Source organism: Mustela putorius, unplaced genomic scaffold, assembly GCF_011764305.1.
Source record: "Mustela putorius furo isolate JIRA1106 unplaced genomic scaffold, ASM1176430v1.1 tig00003845_pilon_pilon_pilon, whole genome shotgun sequence".
NCBI classification, from domain to species: domain Eukaryota; kingdom Metazoa; phylum Chordata; class Mammalia; order Carnivora; family Mustelidae; genus Mustela; species Mustela putorius.
In genome coordinates, this window is record NW_025421998.1 from 88,058,200 (window position 1) to 88,085,675 (window position 27,476).

Consider the following 27,476-nt stretch of genomic DNA (forward strand, 5'->3'; position numbering starts at 1 on the left):
TTCAGAGGAGACAAAAGAGAGCTTCCTTCCAAAAGCAGCAGGGAAAAGGCTTGGCATGCTTGCCGCACAGCCGCTAGCTCTAAGAGGCTTCTTCGGGCTGGGTGTTAGGCCTCCGAGAGGGGGCTGTATTTCCAGAGCTGGTCACCCACAGGTACGCCTGCACAAGGTCTAATGTGAATGATGTCCAGTATGTCCCCCATCCTTGGCCATCGTAATTCTGTAGGTCAGGGAACAGTCTGAGGCAGCATTCTGGTTTTCGGAATCAATTGATTTCACTAGTCCAAACTTAAAATTTCTAGGGAAATCTGGACTAAAAAGACCGAGGTATTATTCAGGGACAGAAGAACCAGTGCTTCTGAAATAGGAAGCAAAATTGAAGAGAACCCACCTGACATGTTTCTTACGTAAGCCTGATCCTTATATAGAAACGCAGCAGAACTGCTTCAGGGAAAGTTCCGGATTGTTCAGCGGATGGGAAGGAGTGACAAAATAGATGACTTGCTAAATAGATAAATGACCGTGCCAAAAGCTAGGACTGCTGGCAAAGCATAGCAGGGAGTTTAAAAATGTATCTCAGAAAAAGAAAGAATGATCAAAGAGTCACCATGAAACACCATTGTTTGGAGTAACTGACTTAGATAAAAAGGAAAGGACACCTCTATCCTAAGAAAATTCAGAATTCAGGGTGCCTGGGTGGCTCAGTCAGTTAAGTGTCTGACTTCAGCTCAGGTCATGATTCCAAGGTCGTGGGATTAAGCCCCATGAGGATCTCCCTGCTCACAAGGACCCTGCTTCTCCCTCTCCCTCTGCCTGCTGCTCTGCCTGCTTGTGCTCTCTCTCTTTCTCTCTCTCTCTCTGTCAAATAAATAAATCTTTTTTTAAAAAATTCAAATTCGATGCTATGAAGACAGTAGAGACTTTAGCATGTGAAAATCACCTCTGCTTCCAGAAGCCAGTCGGTTTCATAAATAGGTAAGTGATTTATTGAACAAGCACTTAGAAGGGTGACTACTGTGTGCAAAGCACTGGGGTCAAGGCTGGTTAGCTTGTATAGGTTTACAAATAATTCCAGAGCATGAATAAAACGTAGGATAGTGGCACAGAGAAATTGAAAAGCTGGAGGACAGAGCTAGCTGGCACTGAGGTTCCAACTTGGAACCACAGCCCGAGAGTGTTTGACACCTTCAATCCGTCCCCACCATTAGGCTTGATAGCAGCACAATCTTGCAGGCATTTAGGGAGAGGGAAGAGTTCGGGCGAGGGTCTTCTGGCCCAGTTCCCTCTGCTTCTATAAGCCCCTTAAATTCTTAATGTCACAAGCCTAATCTGCATTCCTATTTTTATATTTAAAAAATGTCAGCCAGGTAACAACATTGAAGGATCTCGAAATTATTTACAGAACCTAATAACCCACCGTTCTGGGAGTTAGGAAGATACGATTACCTCGATTTTCTAAATACGAAAACTGAAGATTGGAAATTAAATAAATGTATCCCAGGTTCAAGCAGACATCGTTATGTGGTGTCTATCATTTCTCTGTACAAATAGCAAGAGGAGTCAGAAATAATGATTGTACCAAAATGTGATCTTCTAAAATGTTTTCAAGTGAGAAAATCTCATGGGATCATTCTTCATTGTCTTTTTTCCATCTTCTAAAAAGTTTGGATTCACAGTTAACCTTTCTTTTCTTGCCGCAATAACCAGCTTTTCCTTTTCAATTTATCACTTTGATGACAGCTGATACCAGTCTAAGCTAACAGTGTAACAATTTTAGATAATGTTACAGATGCACAAGGGCATCCTCCTATGAATCAATTAAAGAAGTCACAGTAAGTTGCCATTGAAAGTGTAGCAGCTGCATCCTTGAAAACAGATGCTCTTCTGGGTCTGAATGAGTCCAATTTCAACTAATTTTAAGACTTAAACACATTTCAGTCTGGTTAATATTAGGATGTGGAACCACTTGAGACATCCTAATGTCCTAGGCTGATTGCTTCTCCATGACAGTACACTGGCTTCCCTTGAAAGATACTGGTTATTTGATATGCCAGGGATTTTATGTCTGTGGAAAAGAGAGGACCCCCAAGGCTTGGCTGCCACAAGGCAGACTCATGAAATTAAAGTGACTTCTAAAGGCAACACCATTTATAGGGATGTGCTTGGGCTGTAGGGATTGACCAGAATTCCTTTAGACTGCACTTCTGCAGGATTCCTGAACAGCCCAGGAAACCAGCTAGCATGAACTACTTTCATATACCCACTCTGTCCCCAGAATATACTCAAGAAACTAAGGGAAAAGTTACAGTTGTAAATGGCAAGCTGTGCCTTCTCTCTCCTGATTTTCACCAATCTGTTATTATGTGAGTTATTTGTCCTGGCACATTGGTCAATTAAAATATTTGTTCTGTTTAATAAAAAAGCATCGATTGAGCTCCTGTATGCCTCCCAACAGATATAGACAGATATAGATATATAGATAATCTCTGCTGTGAAGGAGTTAATGATCTCTAGGAAGACATACTGATAAACAGATGTCAATGGTATATGGTAACTACTGTAATAGAATTATGGGGTGGGGAGGGGGGGTGAACAGAGGAGCCAATGACCCAGTCTGGAGAATCAGGAAACACTTTCTGAGCCAGAAAGCATGAATAGTTTAGAAAGAGGGTTAAGAACCATCCAAGGCACAGAATCCTGAAACAGCAGGATATGTTTAGGGAATCTGCTTTAAGAAGGTGTCAGATTAATGGGCCAGGATGGGAAAGGAGAGAAGTTGGAGAGGAAGGAGAAAATGGGAGTTAGGGAAATGGTGAAAAACTGAAGTGTTGGACAGAAACCAAAAATAATGGAAAGCCTTGCTCAGGAGCTTGGACGTCAACACATAAGCAATGGGAAACACTGATGTTATTTTTACAAGAAATTGACAAAGTCTCATTTGTGTTTTTGAGGAATAACTGCTTCTCTAACTCATTTAATGAGCTAAACATGGAGGATTGAATCAAGGTAGGGGCCAGGCGTGAGGCCTCCTCCTATAGTAGTAGTTCATGGCAAAGATGCGGACAGAACCGAGAAAGTCACAGCAGGTACAGAAAAGACAAAAGATATTAAGAGATGTTTAGGAAATGAAATTGGCAGAAATTAGTCTTTGCCGGGGAGAGTGAGGGAGAAAAGAGGCTCAAAAATTACTTTCAAGCTTGCAGCTGAGATTTCTAGATTGCTACACCACTGAGGCAGAGGGAATTGAGGATAAAGAGCAGATGCTGAAGATAGAGAATGAGTTTTGTTTGGAAGACATTGCATTTGAGATGCCTGTGGGATATATAGGTAAGGCTAGCTTGCACAGTTGCTCAAATGAAGTTTAGGAGTCCTCAATCCCTCGATAATAGCAAAAGCCATGAAAATGGATGAGCTCACTCATGGAGAACATAGAGAATGATAAGTAAGGGAGACCAACAGAGAAAAAAGTCCTGGGAACCCCAGCACTTATGGGTGTGCTAAAGGAAGAGGATCCAGGGAAGGAAATGATGAAAACAATGTCAGCTATCGGACACCCAGAAGAGCAGGGTGCCTTCTAAGCCAAAAGAAAATGGAATTTTAAAAGGAAAGTGGCCAATCAATGTTGAACATAGCAGAGGGCCTTTCTGAGGTTAGAACCGTAAAGCACCCAATGTTTTGGCAATTAAGAGATCATTGGTGATGATGAGATAATGCTGTACTAAGGAGGTAGAGGCAGAAGGATTATGGCATGTAGAAGAGTTAACAGGCAAGACCACAGAGAGAGCAAGTGTTGATGATTCCTTTGAATTCTTAATGAGAATCTGCCTTTCTTAAGAGAGGAGTGACAAGGGGTGCCTGGGTGGCTCAGTGGGTTAAAGCCTCTGCCTTCGGCTCAGGTCTTGATCTCAGGGTCCTGGGATCGAGCCCAACATCAGGCTCTCTGCTTGGCAGGGAGCTTGCTTCCCCCTCTCTCTCTGCCTGCCTCTCTGTCTACTTGTGATCTATCTCTCTCTGTCTGTCAAATAAATAAATAAAATCTTTAAAAAAAAAAAAGAGGAGTGACAAGAGAGTAGGAAGGACAAAGCAACATGAGTTGGGAAAAGTTGCTGAGAAGGGGAAAAGGAGCTAGCCAAACACTAGGGAAAGATGGACAAGTGACATTGAAGACATTTTTGAGATTAAAATCCAGAGAGTTTTAGGGGCAACAATCCATACATTCGTTTTTCTGTCAAAAGATGAGTTTGGGACGCCTGGGTGGCTCAGTTGGTTAAGCAGCTGCCTTCGGCTCAGGTCATGATCCTAGCGTCCTGGGATCGAGTCCCACATCGGGCTCGTTTCTCGGCAGGGAGCCTGCTTCTCCCTCTGCCTCTGCCTGCCATTCTGTCTGCCTGTACTTGCTCTCTGCCCCCCTCTCTCTCTGATAAATAAATAAAATCTTTAAAAAAAAAAAATGAGTTGCAGGGGCGCCTGGGTGGCTCAATGGGTTAAGCCGCTGCCTTCGGCTCAGGTCATGGTCTCAGGGCCCTGGGATCGAGTCCCGCATCGGGCTCTCTGCTCAGCGGGGAGCCTGCTTCCTCCTCCTCTCTGCCTGCCTCTCCGCCTACTTGTGATCTCTCTCTGTCAAATAAATAAATAAAATCTTAAAAAAAAAAAAAAAAAGATGAGTTGCAGAATTAGCCAGGGTTAGATCAAGTTGCCACAGAAGAATCTATATTAAAGGTCATTGGGCAGACGGGGACACGTGGCCTCCTCTTGCTATGAGCAAGGCTGGAAATGCGAACATTCAGCTTTCTGGAGTCTATAGCTGTGTGAACAAGGGAGAATTGGAAATGTGCCTTGGTTTACCTAACAGGGAGTGCCTGCCCTGGAGAGCAAGCTTCAGCATCCTCCTATAAACTGATCAATTTAGTACAGAAAGCCACAGTTCTACTGCCACGATTAGTTAGCTGAGAATCTCCAAGATGCCTGCTTTTATACAGTGGCTATAGGAGGAGCAGGATATTATGAATGATTTGATGGGACCCATCCCTAGTATTAGCAGAACAACTCAAAGTGTATATCTTAATAAAATGATCAAGTTCTAATATTTTTTAGAAGATTTTTATTTATTTGTTTGACAGAGAAATTGCAGGTAGGCAAAGAGGTAGGCAGAAAGAGAGGGGGAAGCAGGATCCTGCTGAGCAGAGAGCCTGATGTGGGGCTAGATCCCAGGACCCCGAGATCATGACCTGAGCCAAAGGCAGGGGCTTAACCTACTGAGCCACCCAGGCACCCCAAGTACTGATATTTTTAAAGTCCAATATATGTGGGCTTTGCTGATATGAAGAGCAATCCCTAAGATAAACCACCACATGGCCTCTAAAAGGATGTATCAGGTGTGTGTCCAGTAACCTCCTATCTCAAGTGTATCCCCAGACTCTTCTGTCAGCTTTGCTTTTTTGTAGGTTTCCATTTGACATTTAAGAGAGAGTTCACTGTTTTGTGTTGTATCTGTTTGCCATGCTCAGCATTTTTTTGCTCTGTATATTCTTTCTTGTTAAGAAAACTCTGTAAGTTTCAGGGAGCCCTCAGGAACTCACAGGAGTTTTATAGAACTCTGGGCATGAGGCTTCATGTCGCTTTACTAAAGTTACATTTTTGTTGTAAATAACAGTCCAGTGAAATGAGCAACGTGCTGCTTTTCTAAACTCCTTTTACCTCACTCATTCCAAGTTTTATCTTGACTGTTTATCTTCCATTAATTTCATCTACTTGGATTTTTCTTCTTGGTGGAATTTGTCCAAAATGTCTTTGATGGAGTTAGGAGATTGATATAACTTTGGACCTTAAGCCACGAGTCTGATCTCTTTGGGGTCTGATTTCTGCCCCCATCGTGGCACATAAAGAGCTCTCAATCGACGGTCAGTGTCACTCAGCAGCAGAGTCCAAGGGCTCAAAGCCCTAACATGCTTTGAAATATTAGACTAGTGTTCCTTATAGTTGCTTTCATGTGGCCTGCTCGAAGAAAACATTACGAAGGCGGTGATCTCGTCTTGCAGTCCTACAGGCTGGGCAGTGTTCACCATGGAGAGGGGCTGCCGTGCCGTAGCCACTCTCCTGTGGGTGGAGTTAGTGAGCCTCTTGAGTGATGCCAAGGCTGGTAGGAATTTGAAATCTACATCGTTACATTTCATTCTTCCTTACAGATCCGTTCCCTTGGCCCAAATTTGTTTTTTGTTTAATCTTTGCCATAATACCTGAATTTATTCAAGTCTGGTTTCCCAGAGAACTTGGCCCTATGAGGCTGGGGTCTTTCTGGGCCCTTCTCTGGGCATAGCAAAGTCCAAAAACAGATGCAGTTCTGACAGCCTGTGGCTGTAGACCCTGCCACAGCCACCTGTGACTCTCTACCCTATAAGGGGAACCCCTCCTGAACCTGTCAGTGATGCTTTGCCAGATCTCACAGGCCCCAAGTGCCCTTCCTCCAAAAGACACTGCATCCTCTGACAGAAGGATTTTCAGGTGGAAAAGCAAAAAATACTGATAATGGAATCTCAAGGGAATTATCTTTTAAGTAGCTTGTCACTATAGTTAAGCTTAAAACTCTTAACCTGGCCAAATCACATGCTAAAGAATAATAACAATTGCTTATTATTTATATTAATATTAAGTGAGGTTGATATACTATTATTATATGTGTTTTACCCACATTAACCCATTTAATGCTCCCCAAAACCCCATGCTGTAGGTGGTATTATCTCCATTTTACAGTGAGAAACTGAGGCAGACATAATTTAAGTATTTAGCTCTTGGTCACATAATAAGTGAGTAGTGGAAACAGGATTCAAAACCTGTCTTGGGGGACGCCTGGGTGGCTCAGTTGGTTAGGCAGCTGCCTTCGGCTCAGGTCATGATCCCAGCGTCCTGGGATCGAGTCCCACATCGGGCTCCTTGCTTGGCAGGGAGCCTGCTTCTCCCTCTGCCTCTGCCTGCCATTCTGTCTGCCTGTGCTCGCTCTCTCTCCCTCTCTCTCTGACAAATAAATAAATTAAAAAAAAAAAAAAAAAAAACCTGTCTTGGAAACTCTCGAATACTAAAAGAACTTTTGAATGAAATTGCCAAATTCATTGTTGGTGATCTTTGAGAAGTTGTGGGGAACTGGATATGCAACAGAAGTCTAGATATAAATAGAGTTTGCATTTTTGCTGTTCAATATTTTCCTAAAAAAAGTGTCCAAGTACCATAAATAATTTATTAATTACTTGATAGAGATACAGAAGGTAACTCTACCAAATTTTCCAAAAAGACCTTTTGGGGCTTTTAGCTGACTGTAGGCTGTATATGAAATAAAGTAGAATACAGCACACTCTTCCTACCCCCCACCCAAGAAGATTTCATCTTCTTGGCATAGCAGATGGCTTCAGCATAGCATCTAGAACAAGGGCACTAATCATTCTCTTTAGACAGGACAGATCTACTCTATGGTATTTTTTTTAAGATTTTATTTATTTATTTGAGAGACAGATCACAAGTAGGCAGGCAGAGAGCTAGGCAGAGAGAGGGAAAGAGAGAGAGAGAGAGGATGCAGGCTCCCTGCTCTCGATGCAGGGCTCGATCCCAGGACCCTGAGACCATGACCTGAGCCGAAGGCAGACGCTCAACCCAGTGAGGCACCCAGGCGCCCCTACTCTATGGTATTTATTATGTTTGGTCCCGAGTGCCACATTTCAAATGTTGTCCAGAACAATTGGAATGGTTTTGTTGGCAAATTAAGAGAATTAAGAAACAATTCACTCTGATTATATGAAGAATAGCTGAAACACTGGGGTTAGTTAGCCTAGAAAAGGGAAGACTTGAAGGAAGCCAAAGATGTGGTGTCTTGAATACTTGAAGTGCCAACACATATGAGAATGGTTGCCAAGTTCTAGAATCAGAGCCCATGATTAGAAGTTAATGGCAACAGATGTCAGTAGATCGAGATGGAGTAGGCTGCCTTAAAAGGTACTGAGTTTTCGTTCACACCCATCAGAGTACGTAAGCAGACGCCCAGCAATCACTAGAACATGTGCAAGAGACACAGGCCTCGACCACGTGGTTGGGCCGGATGCCTGCTCAGGCCATTTCCAACGCCAAGGTTCTGCTCTAGTAATCTGTGAATGGGTTGAAAACAGCCAGTGTTGAATCAAGTACAGAAACAGCCTGTTGTGTCTTGGATGTTGACTGCTGCCCACATCAACATTAGTCAAATTGGTAAAAACATGATGAACAGCAAAGTAAGATGTCATTTCCAGCAGATCTCCAGGCACACAGTGCCGTGACTGGTGTTTTCTTCTCCTTTCAGTGCAGTCTCCGGCTCAGGAGAGCCACGTGACCATGGATCTGCCCCCAGTGTCAGAGCAGATCATGCAGACGCTGAGTGAACTTGCCAGATCTTTCCAGGATATGGCTGACCGCTGCTTGCTGGTGCTGCATCTGGAAGTCAGGTATGATGCAGGCAAGCCCAAGACCGCAGCTGAAGTGCGCCGCGCGTCACCTATCGCTTGGTCTTTCTGGAGCATATCACTGTCACTTTTGGTTCTTACTACTGATGTCCTTTTTAATTTTTTTACACTGAATGTGATTTCTAGTGTTAATCACTGTAAAAGTTTTAAGCACATGCTGTATCGCAAATATGGTGATTCAGAGTCTGCGTGGCCTGTGACATCAGAATGTTCTAGATTTGAATGTCTCTACCAGCTAGTTAGGCCATCTTAAAGTCAGTTAATGCACCTTTCTTGATCCTGTTTTCTCATCATAAAAGTAAAACAATAATTCCTAGCCTACAAACTTTGTAAATGAAATAATAATTACTACAATACCTGCCACAAAATAAATGCTCAGAATGTGGTAGCTTTGTGATTATGGTGACTTTATTGTCACTGACTTTTTCACGAATGTGCTCTGCTAATCGGTAAGGGAGTATACAGATGCAAGAGCCGTCCTTCAAGAACTTGAGACCTAAGAAGAGGTTACGTTAAATCATAATTCAGGATAAGCGTTTCAAAGATGCCGTAATTTTGGATTCTTGTTCCTTCCCTTGCAGTGTAGAACATTCTTAGTGTTGGTGGGCTCTCTTATCACACCTGTGGAAATGGTAGAAAGAAAAGACTGTCTTCAATCATTTGTTCATTCAATAAACATTTACTAAGTGCCCTCTGTGCCAGGCGGTGTGCTAGGAATTGGGATATAGCAAAGAAAAAAAATCGCTCAAGATCCGTGCTCTCATGGAGCTACATTCTAATGGGGGAAACAGCCTATGAACGAACAAAGAAAGATAATTTCACATAAGTGCAACTAACAAAATACCATAATGAAATCAAGCAGTGCTGATACAACTACAAAGTGAGCCATATGTTTGAACCACATAGATCATTGAAATTTTCTAAGAGTCACATTTGAAAAAGTAGAAGGAAACACATAAATTATGATATATTTTGTCTAACCCAGTGTATCCAAAATATTATTTCAGCATATAACTAATGTCAGAATTATGGATGAGCTAGTTTACATTTTTCTGTGTACGAAGTCTTTCCAAATCTGCATGTTTTACACTTAGAGCACATTGAAATTCAGATTGGTCACATCTCAAGTGCTCGATAGCCGCACGTGGCTAGTTTTCATTCTGGACATGGCAGAGCGTAGCTGGGCTTGACTACAAAGAGGTATTGGCTTTTAGATAGTGTTTTTTAGATAGTGTGGCCAAAGAAAATGTGACATAGTAACAAGAAGGAACCACGTGTGTAAAGACCTAGGAGAAGGGAAGCTCAGACCAAGAGGTCCCAAGGTAATCAAGCTTGGCAGTGTTGAGGAGTGGAGAAGGGTCAGGGTGTGTAGAACACTGGGAACAAGGAAGTGAGGAGGAGTGTGAGACTATCAAAAGAGGCAGCTGGGGCCTGACCACGTGTGGTCGTGAAGCCTGGCACGTCATCCTGCCATGTAGACCAGGTGAGTAGCTCAGATTTCATTCTAAGGGCATCATGAAGACATAGAAAGGTTCTAAGCAAGGGAGAGAGCTTCCTTCCTTCCTTCCTTCATTCATTCATTTTCATGTTTAAAAGGGCACTTCAGCTATCGTTTGGAAAAGGGATTATAGGAAGGAGTAGGATTGGAAGCCTAGCGTGCGTTGAGACCAGTTATGAGCTCCAGAGCAGCAGAGAGGAGGTATGAAAAGGGTTGGTTTGAGATCTGTTCCAAAGGCAGAGCTGCTGAAATGTGTTGATCACCTGGGTGGGGTGCAGGGGCTGGTGGCAGCAAAAGAAAGGACTCGAGGAAAACCAGTAGCTTTGGACCCAGCGTAACTCTGTGGGTGCCAGGGCCATTAACGGAGGTGAGAAAGCCTGATGGAGGAGAAGGGTTGTAGGAGGGAGAAAATCAAGACTTCCATCTGGGAGATGGTTAGTTAGAGGCACCTACTAGACCTCTAGGTAGCCATATCAGACCCCTGGTGGATACGGCCTTCTGGAACTTCAGGATCAGAAAATTCGAGATCAGAAAGTGCACAGTAACACATCTTCTGTATTACCATGAGACATTATTAAAGTTCATAGAGCATTTTCTTGTTTCATTTGGAGTCTTTACTAGGTTGAGGTTTTAAAAACATAAATAGGATTTTGGTTCATATGTCTGGGCTCCAGTTAGAAATTGGATATCTTTCAGGTGTGCTTAGGCAAAGCATAATTGATCATGTATTCTGGATGTCATTTCTTGTGTATTCCTTGTGCTCTGTTCATTCTTCATTATCTTGTCCAATGGCTTACTTCTTAATTATGCCACACCTTGCGAGTGGAGTAAGAGAAGCAGCATTGCAGGTTTGAAATATTTTACCCGATCTCATTTCTGATCATATTCCTTACATGCAGCTGTCCAGGAAGAAAAGCCCTTCCTCTATGTTTTCTGATTTGTTTTGTGATAATTTTTAGATTTGTTTTCTGTTTACTTACAAGCTGACAGTGAAATAAATCAGGTGGTTTCTATGAATAGATAAATGTAATAGACAGGAACAAAACCAAAAATCAGTAACATTCTGAAGCCCCGTTACCCGGGTTGCACAGAAAAGCAAGGGAACATCAAATTAGTTACTATCACAGCTCCTGGAATTTATGCTATCGATTGTGTTGGGAACACAAAGTGTTCCATGTTCAGAACTAGCCGCTTGTAGTGTAGTTAATTCCCAGTGGGAGATTTTTCAACATGTTTGAGTTAGTCTTTTAAATCCTTAACCTCTATTCTGCCCTCTTTATTTTCATACTCCATGATGGTACTATTCTTAATGCTGAACATACCTTAGTCATTATTTATTAACTTGACAAGAAACCATTCATCGTGATGACACCCATTGCTGTATCTCCTTCAGCAATCGCTGAAAAACAGAAAAAGGTCATTGTACGAATGAATAACAAAAGCACTGAGTTTGAGAGTCCTGGATGCAGAATTTCCTTCCCTTGATTTTTGCTCAAAGCACTAAACATGTTTATTGTTTCTAAATTAATGTCTCCTACCTTCTCATATCACATGGTTTCAACATTCAGGTTGCTTTGTTATGAATATGTTCCATACTGTCTTTGTTCCTTTTGAAGTATGACAAGTAAAGCTAGGCAGAGAGTACTGTGGATGGCTCCGGAAATGAATATTGACAGATTTCATTCATTCTCTGTCACAATAACAAGCATGTGTGTGTGTGCGTGTGTGTGCGTGTTCATACGGTTGATAATACAAAATGAACAAAGTGCATCGCTGGCATCTGTACACTACTGTGGCAATGCTGAAGTAAGGAGTGTGCTGGGCTCCCCCGTATCCACAGTGGACGATGATGACTCCTAGAAGGAGGGAGTCAGCTGTGCCGTTTTTATTCCTCTGGCCCCAGAACCTGGAACAGTCCTGCCCCCATAGTAAGTGCTCAATAAAAATCTGAATGCTTCTGGAGAATGAGCTGGTTTGAAATCAAACCCAGACAAAAGAAGTGCTGTTTGTCCATACAAAACCTGTTGCTCTTTAAAGGAAATGAAGTCGTTTGAAGGCTCTGTTTTCACCCAGCAGTCCGCTGTGTGTGCGCCAAGAGTTCCAGAGGTTGTACGGCAGCATCATCCTTATCACCATAATCTCCTAATGTTCGTTTTGTTCCCATCCGACCATAACACAGAGTTAGAAGTTAGGCCCTGTCCCTCAGGGGCTGGTGCAATGAAGAAGTGGCTGGTTAGGTACTGCCTCTGGTACTTCTACCCATGAAGCCACTGGAGAGCACAGATAGAATAGACAAAGAAATTAATGGGGAAAAAATAGTGAGAAACGCTAGCAAGAACAACTTCAGATGCCAAAAATTTATCTTATTCACCAAAATACCTCCATATTTGCAGCCCGTATTTTTATGTAACGTCGTTAAAGTACAAACCAGAAGGTGTTCTCAAATCCAGTAGGCTCCATGTTGAAGGACCCATCCAAAGAGCATTTAACATTTTACCCGGGTCCCTTAGGTCACATTTAACCAAAAAGGAGCCCCTTTCCACAGTTTGAAGCATAAGGCAAATGACACTCCCAAGAGCTGAAAGGAATGGTGAGACCATTAAAAATTGTTGAGGCTTTTTTTCCCCCTATTTGAACTTTAGAAGAAGAAAATTAATTTGCTATTTGAGTCCAAGATGCCAGGAATGTCACCAGCTGATTTCTCTTCCCATCAGGAGGACTCTAAGTGGGTTCCACAGTGAGCCCCTGTTACCATTGGGATCCGAAGTGTGTACTTTCTGAAAATTACCCATCCTGCTACGTAATCAGCAATATTTGTAGAAACCCTTAATGCCAAGTCATTTTAAGGTCAGCAACAGCATGCCAGACTCTGATGAAAAGAAACACTTTTTGAATTTGAAATTTGCCAGTGGCTACTTTAATATCTTTTTTCATCTCTAACCATTTGGGGAGAGGAAGACAGTACCTTAAAGTAGTCTTACTTCTCTTCCATGCCACTCACTTGAGGATCTGATACGCTCTCGCCTCCAGTTCCTGAGACTATCCCCAGTAGTCTCTCTGCTTTCAGTTGCTTCCATTCTTCAGCATCAGTCCACCCTTTATACTGTGCTAGAGCAATTGTGCCAAAGCTCACATATGATTTTATCATTTTACCTCTCAAAATCCTCCTAAGGCCCCCTGTGGCTTCTCAAAGTCCAGAGTTCATAGATGGCCTCCAAAGCTGATAATGACTGGCCTCCTGCCCATCTCCCCAAGCGCACCTCATGCCTCTGTCTTCACATGTGATGTGTGTGTTCCAAAAGGAACCACTTGTCATTCCTGAAAACCGGCCTTCATTCATACCCTCATGCCTTTGTACGAGGTCTTCCCATTGTCTGGAGTTACGTCATGTGTAATTTACTATAAAAATACTTTAGCATTGATGGCGTGATTTTATTTTCAGCTAAGAGCTACTCAGTTTAATTTCAACCACAGTAGTAATCAGTTTCCCTTGTCATGAATCCCACTCCAGGATTGGTCAGCTTTCATGATATTAGAAAGGTCATATGCCAGAGGGGGCTACAACCAGTGCAATTACTGGTGTCTTGATTAACAGTATACACCTTGCAAATGAGCACCGGAATGCCAGTATGAATTTTTATTGGCAAAATTTGTCATTAATTGATGTCGCTGTTAGATGATCACCCATAATGAAAATGAGCTAGTAGTCAAGATCTTTAGATTTCCCCCACATAAGCAAGTTGTTAGAATATAACACAATCCTATACAAAACTTGGCTCAGAATAAATCAGGGCACCTGGGTGGCTTAGTCAGTTAAGCATCTGCCTTCAGGTCATGATCGCAGGGTCCTGGATTGAGACCCATGTTGGGCTCCCTGTTCAGCCAGGTGTCTTCTTCTCCCTCTCTGTCTACCCCTTCCCACTGCCCACTTGTGCACATGCTCTCTCTCAAGTACATAAGTAAAATCTTACCAAAAAAACATTAAAAATGGATCATTAGGGCGCCTGGGTGGCTCAGTGGGTTAAGCCGCTGCCTTCAGCTCAGGTCATGATCTCAGGGTCCTGGGATCGAGCCCCGCATCGGGCTCTCTACTCAGTGGGGAGCCTGCTTGTGATTTCTCTCTGTCAAATAAATAAATAAAATCTTTAAAAAAAATTTTTTTAAATGGATCATTAATCTAAATATTAAAACCTAAAACTGTAAGACTTCCAGGGGAAAACTTAGGGAAAAAAAAATCTTTGTGATGTTATTTAGGCCAAGATTTCGTACATATGACCCCAAAAACACCATCCAAAAAAGAAGAAATATGATAAAAAAAAAGAAGAAATATGATAAACTGAAGTTCATCAAAATTAAAAACCATTCCTCAGAAGACATCACTAAGATGAAAAGACAAGCCAAAGAGGAGGAGAAAATATTTGCAAAATGTATATCTAATCAATAACTTGTATCCAGAACATATAAAGAAGTCTCAAATTTTATAATAAGGAAACAACCCAATAAAAATATTGGGCAAGAATTGTGAACACAAAGGTATATGGATGGCAAATAAACAGAAATGCTTGAAGCAGTGTGAAAGAAGCCAAACTCCAGAAGCCACATACTATATGATTCTATTTATAGGGCATTCTGGACAAGACTAAAGTATAGGAAGTGTCTGTGAATCAGTGGTTGCCAGATCCTTGGGGTATGGGTAGAGGTTGACTGCACAGGGGCTCAAGGGAATTCTGGGGGAGATGATATGGTTCTACAACTTGATTATAGCAGTGATTATACCGCTGCGTAGACTTGTCAAAGCTCATAGAACTATACACTGAGAAGGTTGCATTTTACTGTTTATAAATTATTTCTCAATAAACCTTAAAAAAGAAAGATGGTAGTCAAGCATGAAGACAGTTCATTAGCAATAATGCCCAAGGCTTTTGCAGCCTTTAGTTTAGGAATATTTCCTATTACCTGATACAGACTGTAAGCGTAACAGAGTTTTGACTCTGAACATCTTCCTGTCTACCTCACTGAGTTTATAGTCAGCCTGTTTGAACTGGGTCTGCCAATGGATGGAGGGTTTTGGTTTTTGGTTTTGTTTCTTTATAAATGGCTGTATGTGTGGAAGAATTGTTTGGACTGAAACTTGCTTTTGTTACAGCTTCACACCCAGGTTATAGAGTAGCCAATCCTTACCCATCTCAGACTTTTTTGGCAATTCCCAATAACTACCAAAAAGAACCTAAGAAGTGTACATGGTCAGAATGACTCAGGCAGTGTCAACATGGGAACCTCCTTCTTTAAGCTCATTCAGATCATCTTATGTACTTAAGTGTCACCCTGTGTTGTGAACCTTTCCTGACACCCCAGTGGCGGACTTCCATGGTTCTCACCAGAGGACCACATGCTCCTGAGTGGTGACACACTGCCCTCTTTCGGTCTTTTCTTTCTTTTTTTTTTTTTTGGTCCACCCCACAAAGCTATGGAGTCTTTCGGGGCACAAACCATGTCTCACATTCCCAAGGCCCAGCACAAATTTATTTTTAAATAAATAAGTAAATTTATTGTAGTGTTTTACTGAAGTAATAGATTAATTATAGTCATAGTGATGATAGCCAACACTTGCTGTGCCCTTGCACCGTGCCGGGCATCCATGCCACATGCTCGATGTTCAGTATCTCCTCAGAGCCCCTTAGAGGTAAGTGTTGTGGTCATCCCAAATGCCCAGATAAGGAAACTGAGACAGAGATGAAGTAACTCGCCTAAAGCCACGCAGCCAGCAGATGTTGGAATTGGAAACTGGAACCAAAATGGTCTCATTCCAGAGCCAACTCTTTGGAGCTCTGTGACCTCTGCCTCACCTTTCTGCTACAGCCGTGTCTGTTGAAAGATAGAATGCTTTTCACACTGGGCATATAATCCGGTCTTTGAAGGGGATGTTAGAGCTCATTTATTCCTCACCCCCGATGTTTGGACCAAGCAGGCGAGGCTCACGGAAGCTAACTTGCTCCAGATCCCTCCTTTCTTCGTTAGATGGCTTTCCAGTGAACAAGCAGAGGACGACGTAAATATTTACAGAGCCACTGCTGCCCTAAATATTTAGGTGATCTGTCCCAAGATTATTGTTTTCATCAGGAAAATGTATTACTAACTGCCCTCTCCGTCTTTGCCTTTTTTTCAGGGTTCACTGTTTCCACTATCTCATCCCCCTTGCAAAGGAGGGGAACTACGCCATCGTGGCTAATGTGGAAAGTATGGATTATGACCCTTTGGTGGTCAAGCTCAACAAAGACATCAGCGCCATTGAAGAGGCCATGAGTGCCAGCCTTCAGCAGCACAAGTTCCAATATATATTTGAAGGTCAGACCTTGCCTGTGTCCCTAGGATTTGGGGAGGAAGAAGGGGTGAAGGATTTTTTTTTTTTTTAATCTTTCCCTATTACTGAAGTTCACAACTTATAGTTGTTTGGGGTTTGTTTTGGTTCGGTTTTTCTCTTTTTGGATTAAAGCTGCAGTACCTAGTCTCTCTGCGGATGGCTAGGTAGACAACCGTCTGGCTGCCATCTGCTTCTGGTTGATAAGATTTCATCCAACATAAGGCAGATGGCGGCCTGGCTGCCTCCCTGACACGCCGCTCCTGAGAGTTGGGTAAATATGTAGAGTGGACCATGAGTTAGCTCAAGAGAAGCTCAAAAAAGGAAAAGAAGCACACATACAATGAGAAGACTCCAAATAAAGATCTCATTGACTAAAATTATCAGTGGAAGGGGAAGTTTTCTCTCAAAGAATGTGCTGTTGTCTGAAAAGAAACCTCTGATCAGCAGAGATTTTAGGAAGGCTGGCTCCATTAATGCCATGGGGCAGGCTGGCAAGGAAGGGCACGAAAGACATTTCCACATAAAGGCATTCACCTTCAACATGGTTAAACATGCAATGCCAACCGAGTAATTTTTCATGCTGAATTTCTCTCGTGGGTGGTACTTTTTGGACTTCAAACTATATTCCCTCCTTTCTTGTTTTGGTTTATATGTATATAGTCCTGGGTCCCAGAAGAATCTATTATGTCTCTAGAATTAAAGCAATGTTATTCAAAACAGTTAAGAAAGTGCATTGTGCAGAGGACTGTAGAACCTGGAGATAGGAAAGAAAGGCTTGGCCACTGCTTGCTTTAGGAAACAGTTATGTCCCAGCAAACTTGGACCAAGAAACTGAAAATCCTATTTTTCCATTAAATTATGTCATAAAGATGGAGATATGTTCTGAAAGGAACTATTCCTAGAAGACTTCAGCCAGAAAGTGTTAGTGATTAAGAGGTTAAGTGTTCTCTCCGTAGCACTGAGAATTTGAGGGCCACAACACTCCTCTGGAGCGTAGAGCTATGGTGCCCATCTGAGAAGTCACTCCTCACTCACGACACTGTTTCCTCCTTGCTCTTGACCATGACTCTTCCAAGCCCTGTGTATCAATATTCACAGTTCCCAGATTTTCCCTCTCATTTTGCCCAGACATTTCTTAACATCCAATGCTGATGAATAACAGCATCTTCTTGAAATATGGGTATAATGCTCTAACATAGAATAGAGATGAAGAAATCATAAATTGGAGACCTTCTGTTTAAAAAAGCTCTAGATATTTCTCTGTGATATTTCCTCCTCAATTGAAAAGGCATAATACAGAATTTCCCAAGGGGTGGGGAGTGGGGGTGAGAGGGTTTCGGTCTTCTTTGGTGTGGCAAAGAGGAGCATCTTATCACAGATATTATTTGTGTATAGTAATTGCCAGTGTATAGTAATAATATAAAACAGACAACTTCTATTGGGTTTTTAAAATTATTATTATAATTTGTTATGTGTATTTATCATATGAATTTACTTTTTTTTGTAAGTGGGCTCCATGCTGGGCAGGGAGTGGGCTCCATGCAATGCAGGGCTTGAACTCAACCCTGAGATCAAGGCCCGAGCTGAGATCAAGAGTAGGACACTTAACCGACTGAGCCACCCAGCCGCCCCTGAATTTACTTATTTAATATATTTATTATTATTTACTATTCTCTACAAACACTGCACCCTCCCCATTGCCTCTGCTTAGGAAAATTCCATTTTACCATGGCAGAACAAAATTATACCCGGAGTTATGGGCTCAGTAAAATCGTACGCAAACTTAACCTACAGAGATTTTTCACATCTATCAGTGGCTTTAAATATAAACTCCATGTGTGTGTTTCCTTTTCTTTGAGTAAAAAGCCTTTTACTTCCCTTTCAAGTAGTTGCACGTACAGGTGAGTTTGTAGTCTGGAAGCAACTGCACAAGTGTAGCTGAGGCAGGAGAGAATGTACCTCCTCTCCCTTTTCTGCGTTCGTCCTCGTCAAGGGCAACTCATTCTGCAGACAGAGGGAGTCATGGATCCTGAAGGCCCGCTTTGAACCATCACCATGGAGGCTCTATGACTTCAGAAGAGGGAAATCATGAAGATAGTAGAGTGCTTGTGACTAGCCAGACTAGCTTTAGGGTTCCAGGGGAAGCTTTGAAGAATGGTGACTGGCATGCATCCATTTCTTACTGACATATTTTTGCTTATTGGGTTCCAAATCAACGTTTGAGCCAAAAATACACCCCTGTCTTTTTTTGTGGGAGGAAAAGGAAACCAAACAGATCATTGTATTTGCATGTGTTCTCCTCTGCTTCCAGTACCTCTTTACAGAAAAATAAGAGTTCCAGTGTTCTTCATTAGTTTATAACCAACTGGCTTATTTTCTAAGCCCTTGACATGGTGGCTTGGGGTGTGCAGTGGGTATGTTACATAAAGCCTCTCCATTTGTAGCTATTAGGACGATGTATAAGTACTCCAGAACTACCACTCCACTCCTTCTTTGATCGTTTAAATCTGTGGAGGATTTAAAGACAGACATCCTTGCACATTCATATGTAAGTTCACACAAGGTGGCACTAATCTGTCTTCTCTTCTCCACCCCCACCCCCTGCTGATCTGTGCTGGTCCCTCAGGCCTGGGTCATCTGATCTCCTGCATCCTCATTAATGGTGCCCAGTACTTCAGACGCATCAGTGAGTCCGGCATCAAGAAGATGTGTAGGAACATCTTTGTCCTGCAGCAGAATTTGACCAACATCACCATGTCGCGGGAGGCAGACCTGGACTTTGCAAGGTAGGAGGAAGGACCGGGCTCGGTCCCTTGTACCAAAGTCGAGATCCCGTTGCCTATCAAAATCCCTTAGAAAAATGGATTCTTGGTACTTGAAAAGTTAATTTAAGAAAAAATGAAACAATTAGATGTTCCTCAGTCTTAGAGAAGGTAATTCTCTATGATTCTATTGGATGTGTAACCTGCCTTAGGCAGGGAGTTTTCCTGTTCTCCAACCTAAGTTCTTTGTACTACAAAACTTCAGTAACTTCCTTATTCTAAAAGTAATATTTGCTTATTGCATAAGATATGTCACATAAAATTTAAAACAAAAAATCAGTAAACATGACTCCTAAGCCTTTCATCTGGAGGCTATGACATTTGGTGTAATTTCTCCTGGCCTTGTGCCTCTGCCAGGGATACAAGTGAATTTTCATACCACGCCTGCATATGATTTCTCTTTGTACAAAATTGGAACTATGTTAATGCAATTTTATATTTGTTTAATTGCATTTTTCCATATCAGTAACCTTCATTGAAAACATTATTTTTCCCAAAGCCACTGATAGCCCTTGAAAACATTATTTTTCCCAAAGCCACTGATAGCCCTTGAAAGGACAGTTGATCCTTGAACAACATGGGTTTGAACGATGCAGGTCCATTCATAATGCAGACTTTTTTCATACACTACAATTAATGTATTTTCTCTTCCTTATTTTCTTCATAACATTTTCTTTTCTCTAGCTTACTTTCTTGTGAGAAAACAGTATTTAATACAGATAACCTACAAAACGCGTTCATCAACTGTTGATGTTATCAGTATGACATCTGGCCATCAGTAGGCTATTCATACTGAAGTTTTGGGGGGAGTCAGAAATTATACACGGATCTGTGACTGTGTGGGAGGTTGGCACCCCTTCTTTCCCACATTGTTCAAGGGTCCACTGTACCACTTTTAATACCTGAACAAATATTTCATGGTAAAAGTTAGGTATTATTTAGTCATTTGCAAATTTACAAATCCATTAGGATTATTTCCTTTTTGTCTTTCATAAATCACGTGTTGAATATATGTTTTCATGAACCTTTTCCTCATCTCTTCTCTTTCCCGGTTGAAATCCCTTCTCCTCTTCTTGTTTTCATTGTGTGAACAGTGGTTACTCATCATCAACCATGCTCACCTTTCATGTCCTTCCATGTCCTTTGAAAGTGCACTCTTTCTCTTTCCTAGTTTGCGGATCTCAATTTTTAACGTTTCTTTATAATGTACTTTTGCGAATTTGAAGGGTTGTTTTATTCTCTCTTCATGCGGTCTCAACACTGTATACCTTACTTAAGTCATCAGACCTTTGGTACTCAGTGAAAGCTAAAGCAGTTTTGAAGAAGATAGACAGTGATTATGGTATCTTAGTGTTTTACTGCTCTTTGTACCTTGGTGAATTTTTTCATAAACTCCTTTATGGCCAGGAAGTCCTTTGTTTTTTATCGTCTGGAATTCTACCGCCTAACGTTTGTACTTCTGTGTCATTTCATTTGATTTTTGGATTCCTCAAGAAGTTCCAGAAAATTTGAAACCATTTTTAAGGCCTTTCAGGAAATAATGAAATATTACATTACAATGACAGTTATCAAGACATATATGCTAGGATCCTTGTTTTGAAAGCCTATAACCATGTTATCTTCATTTTTAACTTTTCTTCTCCAATCTATCCCCGACTTTGTTCCACTGCTGTGCTGTTCCTCTGCTTCTCGGTCCTCCTTTCCTGTCTTATTCTTCCTTTGTGCATGCGTGTGTGTGTTGCATGTTCATTAAATTCCCCATTTTAGGCTAAATGTGGTAGAAAGCCTTCTTTGCTCAGATTAGGGAAACCAGGTGTGACTGAATGCTGCATTTATTTGGTCGCTCTTATGGGGAATGATCTCATTATTGAATTAGTCTGTTCATAATAACATTGACAAGGGGAAGTTAAGAACATGGAGGCCTGAGGGATACAGAAAAGCATTACTAATTCTCGGAGGAATATAATTCTTAAATTCAATCATCCTTTTTTAAATGATTTTTTTTTTATTTAGCTGAAATAAGTAAATTAACAGGTTTTGGCAGACAGTATGGGGCTCAAACACGTCCTAAAAAAACTAGCACCTGGATAATGAAATGCTGACTGGGCGGTATTGAGGTTAGCATCAGTGGGCTGCGTGCCAGCACTGCTTCTTCAGGAAGTAATTAAATGGCAACTGAGCTGTGCCTTTTATGGATGAATTTGGGACTGATGTCCAGGGCAGTGGGTGTGACCTGAAATGTGACCGCTTGGGAGAGATACTGCTACTATTGCTGTTTACTCTGGATGGATTATAAAAGGAAATAGGCAGCATAAATATGTAGCATTGGATGATTCTGTCCTTCCAATCTTGGTTCAGAAGGCCTCTCCTTTTTTTCTTTTTTTAAAGATTTATTCGTTTATTTGATGAGAGAGAGAGATTGTGTGGCAGGGAAGGACAGAGGGAGAGGGAGAAAGAATCCCAAGCAGACTCCTGCTGTGCGGGGACCCTAACGTGGGGCTCAGTCTCATGACTCTGAGACCATGACCTGAGCCAAAACCAAGAGTCGGCCGTGTAACTGACTGAGCCACCCAGGCACCCCTCAGAAGACCTCTCCCTATTAGACTTGTATGTCCCAAGACACCGAGACTCTTTTCTGTTTTCTCAGTGCTGAGCCCAGAGTAAGTGCTCATCATGGGTATTGAATGAATGGATAGGTATATACTCAAGGCTTCTTTTGGTCCTGATGAAGAACTTGGATAATGACAAAGTTGAGTCTGTCTTTAATGCCCTAAGAGTTTTCACTAGCTGACATGGGTTGGTGTTCTTACAGGTTTATAAGGAACAGCATCTCCCTAGAGCATAAAGCATTTTACAAAAGGAACCATGTATCCCTATGATTCATTGTCTCTTTCTCCTTCATTTGCTCTTGCTCTCACACATTGAACATACATAGACACATTTTATGGCCTTATTTTTTTCTGTTTCTGGTTTTGGTAGGATGGGTTTCACGGAAATGGGCTCCATCGATTCCACTGAATTTGAAGCTATGTAAAATGAATATAACAGCAATACCAAAATAGCCAGAAATAATAGACTGCAGCAGTGTGCCTCGGCGTTCCTTAAGCAGTGTCTAATCAAGCATGGGCAGCATCTGTACTTCCAGCAAGTCTCTATAGGAATGTTATCTTCTAACACAGTAATTAATCACTAGTTGCCATGTGTCAGAAAACTTACTTAACAAGAAGTTGCAATGCTCTTGTAGTTTTTCACGTCCACAGCCTCCCTGGCCAGTGGAAAATACAACACCCTTTCTGTAATAAAGAAGAATGTGGAGTGATTCCATTTATGTTGATTCTTCTACTTGCGGCATTGCTGTCGATCTCTTTTTCTACACACCTTTACTCTCATTTCTAAGGAGGATAAATCTCAGGTGACCAAGGATCAACATAACCTGTATAATCACCAGAATTAGAGAAACCCTGTCCCCCAGACAATGATCTTTGCTATGGTGTTGACCGTTTTAACCCCATTGTACATTTTTAGAGTCAAGATGATACTCTGTCCTGGAAAATGACTGCAGGTTAACTAGAAAATGGAAGGGCTTCTTGAGTGGGCTTTTTTTAGTTCCTTTCATGAGAAATCATCTTCCCCTGAGCTGCCTTGCACTTCTCCAGACTGAGTCTCTGAAACAACCTGGGAGACCAGGCACTGCACCGCGGGGGAAGTCTGGCTAGGCACTGAAGTCCCCAAAGTGGCTCCAACAATCTTTGTACTTGAAGTGAAGTCATTATTCAAGCAGATGAGTCCAGAGTTTTCTTTCTGGTCCTTCCTGCTCTCCCCACATTTTCCCTCTGACATCTGTCCCTTTACAGTTCTCTTTCTCCTTCATCTCTCCTGCCACCTCTGGTTTCCTTCGAGGCTTCATCTCTCCTCGATTTTTTTCTCATTTTGATTTTCTTTAGACTGGCATCTCTCGTACGTAAATCCGACAAAGATAAGGAAAGGAAAGCTTAGATTCAGGAAGTGGTAAGGGGAGAAGTTCCAACACATAACAAAGTTTCCTCACCCTTCTACTCATTCTTTCATTCACTCATTCAGCTGCTGTTCATTGAGTGTGTCTTCTCTTTAAGACCTGCCCTTATGGAACTTACACTATTGTAATTCAGGCAGTTAAGGCAGACTAATAAATAAGTAAAATATAAAGTATCTAAATAAGTAAAATATAAAGTATTTAAATAAGTAAAATGTAAAATATAAAGTATAAAAAAGATTTTATATATATGCTATGTGAAAAATCAGTCATGGGAAGGGGAAGAGAGTATGCCAGGGTAACGAAGGTCACCCACAATTGTAGAGTGGTCACGGAAGCCCTTAGTGATGTGGTAACAATTGAGGAAAAATCTAAAGGAAGACAGGGAACAAGCCATGTGGATATCTAGGGGAAGGGCATACCAGGAAAAGACACACAAGAGGAAAGAGCCAGAGGGAGAAGTACGCTTGGCATTTAAAGAACAGCAGAAAGGCCAGTTTGTATGAAGTGAATGAGCAGAGGGAAGAGTCAGGGACAGGGTCACAGGTTTCATCTAAGAAGCTGAGATCCTGAAGGTTGTTGTGTTAACACTGGTTTTTACTTTGAGTGAGGTAGGAGGCTATCAGATGGTTTGGAACAGAGACTGCCATAATGTGACTTACACTGTAAAAGAATCACTCCTGGTTACTATGTTGTAAGTAGACATTTGGGGAGGGGAGGTTGCAGGCAAGAGCAAAAACAGAAGGAGCTGTCAGGAAACTAGCTGAAAGATAGTAGTGATTCAAGCCAAGATGGCGGCACTGCAGAAGATCAGAAGTGGTCAGATTACGCTATATTTTACAAGCAGATCTGACAGGATTTTCTGAGAGTTTGGAAGTAAACCAGTGACTCCAAGGTTTTTGTTCTGAGCATTTCAAACGAAGGAGTTTTGATTTGCTGAAATGAAAATACACCAGACACTGGGAAAGACAGGTTGAGTTTGGGGAGGTGGAAATGGGGCAGATCGGAAGGAGATATCAAGAGTTCGGGTTTGGAAATACTAAGGTTGAGATGCACGTTAGACATCTGAATAGAAATCAGGAAGAGGGGGTACCTGGGTGGCTCAATGGGTTAAACCTCTGCCTTTCGGCTCAGGTCATGATCTCAAGGTCCTGGGATTGAGCCCCCCTGCTTCCCCCTCTCTCTCTGCCTGCCTCTCTGCCTACTTGTGATCTCTCTCTCTCTCTCTCTGTCAAATAAATAAATAAAATATTTTTTAAAATATTTTTTTAAAAAAGAAATCATGAAGAGAGAGCTAAACGTACAAATCTGTATTCAGGAAAGAGGTCTGGGCTAGAAATAGGAGTTTGGGAATCATCAGCAGGTAGATGGGATTTAAAGCCATGAGATGGAATGAGAAATGAGATCTTATTGACAACAAGAAGCATAGAAAAAGGGAAGCCATCCAAGAATTGGGCCTTGGGTGGATACTCCACTGTTGAGATGTTGGAGTGCTGAGGACAAACCAGCAAAAGAACCTGAGAAGGAGCAGGAAAGAAAATAGGAGAGAATTCTGTTTCCCAGAAGCAAGTGTTTTAAGAGGAGAGTGTCTTCATCTGTGTCAAATGGTGCTAGTAGTTTAAGTTAGCTCAGGACAGAGAATTGGGGTACTGGTGGACCTGACAAGAGGGCTGAAATGCTTTGGTTTGCACTCCTTAATCTTCTCTACACAACTTACCTAGTGCAGAAACAAGCTTTGGGAATAGACCTCTCACTGCTCAGTTCTGTGGTGGGGTCTGATGCATTCATGACAAACAAGAATGCAATTAGAGGCTTCTGGTGTAATATATAAAAGACCAAATAGGCGCCCTCTCTTTTCTCACTGAATGGTTACTAAGAAAGCCCTGCTCTTCCCAGCATATTTATTCATCATGTGTTTCCCATGATAAAGAGGAGTTGCGATCTCTCTTAGAAGGACACCGAATGGTTTTATTTTTAAGGAAGGTGCTCCTCCAAGCTCCACCCCTCCCTTCTCCAGCCCTCAACCCCCTTCCAGCAACTCTGGTTTAGCTTTGGAGCTGTTCTGTATATGTTTACTTAACCAGTAAGGCCCTATGTCTTCTATGTGTAATACACATACATAGGACATCTTCACAGTAGCCAATAGAAAAATCCCACTGGTAAAGAAGGAACTATTTGGAATCTGGAAACCAAAGGAGAAAGAAATCTTGTTTGAAATGCCTCCTCAGGACATAGGTTTATATGGAGAAGTAGAACACACCATATTTGTTTAACTCAATAAGAGATTAAATCAAGAAAGTAAAGAGAAAACTGAAAGAATAGGAGAAATATTTTCGTATCACATATCTGATAAGGGACTTGTATCCAGAATTCATAGAAAACTCTTACAACTCCATAATACAAAGACAAAAACCCAATTAAAGAATAGGTAAAGGCACCCCAGCAGTAATGAGCACATCTAGTGTCCAGATCTTGGTTTCTAATTCTCTTCTCCAAGGAAAGATCCAAGGCTTCTGGGAGAAATGGCTGATTCTAGGACTAGGACAGAAAATATATAAAATGAGCGTGGAACATCCAGAAGTTAAGGAAGTACTAAACACACACACACACACACACATGCACACGCACACCACTTGGACAGGAATGTGTCACAGAGGCACAAGGGCCAACTGAAAGAGAGCCAAATGGCCAAAGCTGGGACAATTTGAGCAACAAAATCAAGTATTGGATAATGACACAAAGTACAGAATAAATATTTGAGTCCATAGTGATACAATTAAAATGATTAAATAAATTAATAAGTGAGGAAAAAGAGACAGATCTCCTATACAGAAGAATTCCAAATGAATGACATAGCTACTACCCTAAATAAGGAAACTAACTCTCCACTTCTTAACTGTAGATCATTCTTAGGGACTTCCTTCCAAAGAGTACATAAGGAGTCAGAGGAAGGTAACCTGATAGTGGAGAAATCTGACAAACAGTACTTCAGCCAGGTGATCAGGGGTCAACGCCAAATTACACAAAGCATGTTGATGGATATACCCTTGATTTGAGGGGATTAAAATGATACTTTTACCTCTGTAATCTTCCCCAAAACCCATAACCCCCATATAAATGAGGAAAACATCACAGAGTTTTCAGTAAAGGAGGATCCTATGAAAGAAATACCAGTCCTTCTTGAAACTATCAAGGTCATCAAAAACAAGGCAAGTCTGAGAAACTTTTATAGCCAAAACAAGACTAAGAAGGCATGGCAGGGCACCTGGGTGGCTCAGTAAGTTAAGCATCTGACTTCAGCTCACATCATGATCTCAGGGTCCTGGGATGGAGCCCCACTTCAGGCTCCCCACACAGCAGAGAGTCTCCTCCTTCCTCTCTCTCTGCCCCTCCCCCCACCCATGTGCACACATGATCTCTCTCTGTCTCTCTCACAAGTAAATAAATAAAATCTTTATTAATAAATAATTAAGAAGGCATGACAGCTCCATGTAATCAGTGTTCTGGAAGGGATCCTAGAAAAGAAAAAGGACATTATGTAAAAACCAAGAAAATATGAATAAACTATGGACTTTAGTTAATAATGTCACAGTATTCGGGGCACCTGGGTGGCTCAGTGGGTTAAGCCTCTGCCTTCGGCTCAGGTCATGATCTCAGCGTCCTGGGATGGAGCCCAGCATAGGGCTATCTGCTCAGCAGGGAGCCTGCTTCCCCCCCACCCCCCTCTGCCTGCCTCTCTGCCTATTTGTGATCTCTCTTTGTCAAATAAATAAAATCTTATTTAAAAAAATAAATAATATATCAATATTCAGTAGTTGTGATAAAGATATCACACTAAGATGTTGATAATAGGGAGACTGGGTGCAATTCACATGGGAAATCTTTGTGCTGTCTTCTCAATATTTCTGTAAGTCTAAAACTATTGGGAAAAAACTATCAAAAAATAGGCAAATGATTTGTATAGCCATTTTTCCAAAGAAGTTGTATAGATGGCTAATACACACATGAAAAGATGTTATTAGGGAAATGCAAATCAAAACCATAATGAGATAATCACATTACACCCACTAGGATTGCTGTAATCAAAAAGTCCAACTCCAGCAAGTGTTAGGATGTGGAGAAACCGGATCCTTCAGACATTGCTGGCCGGAATATAAAATGGCAGAGCTGCTTTGGAAGGCAGTGCATCGGGTCTTCAAAAAGTTAGACTTACTGCACACTTGCCCTATGACCTGACAATTCCTCTTCTAGGTATTACGTGAGAGAAATGAAAATCTACACCTACATAAAAATCTGTATACAAATT

The 27,476-nt window shown here is 41.7% G+C and overlaps 1 protein-coding gene and 1 long non-coding RNA gene across 3 annotated transcripts in view; one reads left to right on the plus strand and one right to left on the minus strand.

Annotated features, from left to right (window-relative positions):
- The window catches only part of EXOC4 (exocyst complex component 4), a 730,537-nt gene that overhangs the window by 652,274 nt on the left and 50,787 nt on the right, over positions 1-27,476 (plus strand). Inside the window, exons 15-17 of the mRNA XM_045062998.1 lie at positions 8,318-8,459; positions 16,142-16,320; positions 18,963-19,122. Of these exons, the coding sequence (XP_044918933.1) occupies positions 8,318-8,459; positions 16,142-16,320; positions 18,963-19,122 (481 nt within the window). The remainder of the gene's footprint in view (positions 1-8,317; positions 8,460-16,141; positions 16,321-18,962; positions 19,123-27,476) is intronic.
- Positions 8,870-12,403, minus strand: LOC106004529. 2 transcript variants are annotated; one of them, XR_001177559.2, is made up of 3 exons: positions 11,997-12,403; positions 11,298-11,374; positions 8,870-9,098 (listed from the first exon to the last, which is right to left on the minus strand). It is a non-coding gene; the product is annotated as an uncharacterized LOC106004529 (long non-coding RNA). The 2 variants fall into 2 exon arrangements; XR_001177557.2 differs by lacking the exon at positions 11,997-12,403 and adding an exon at positions 11,514-11,725.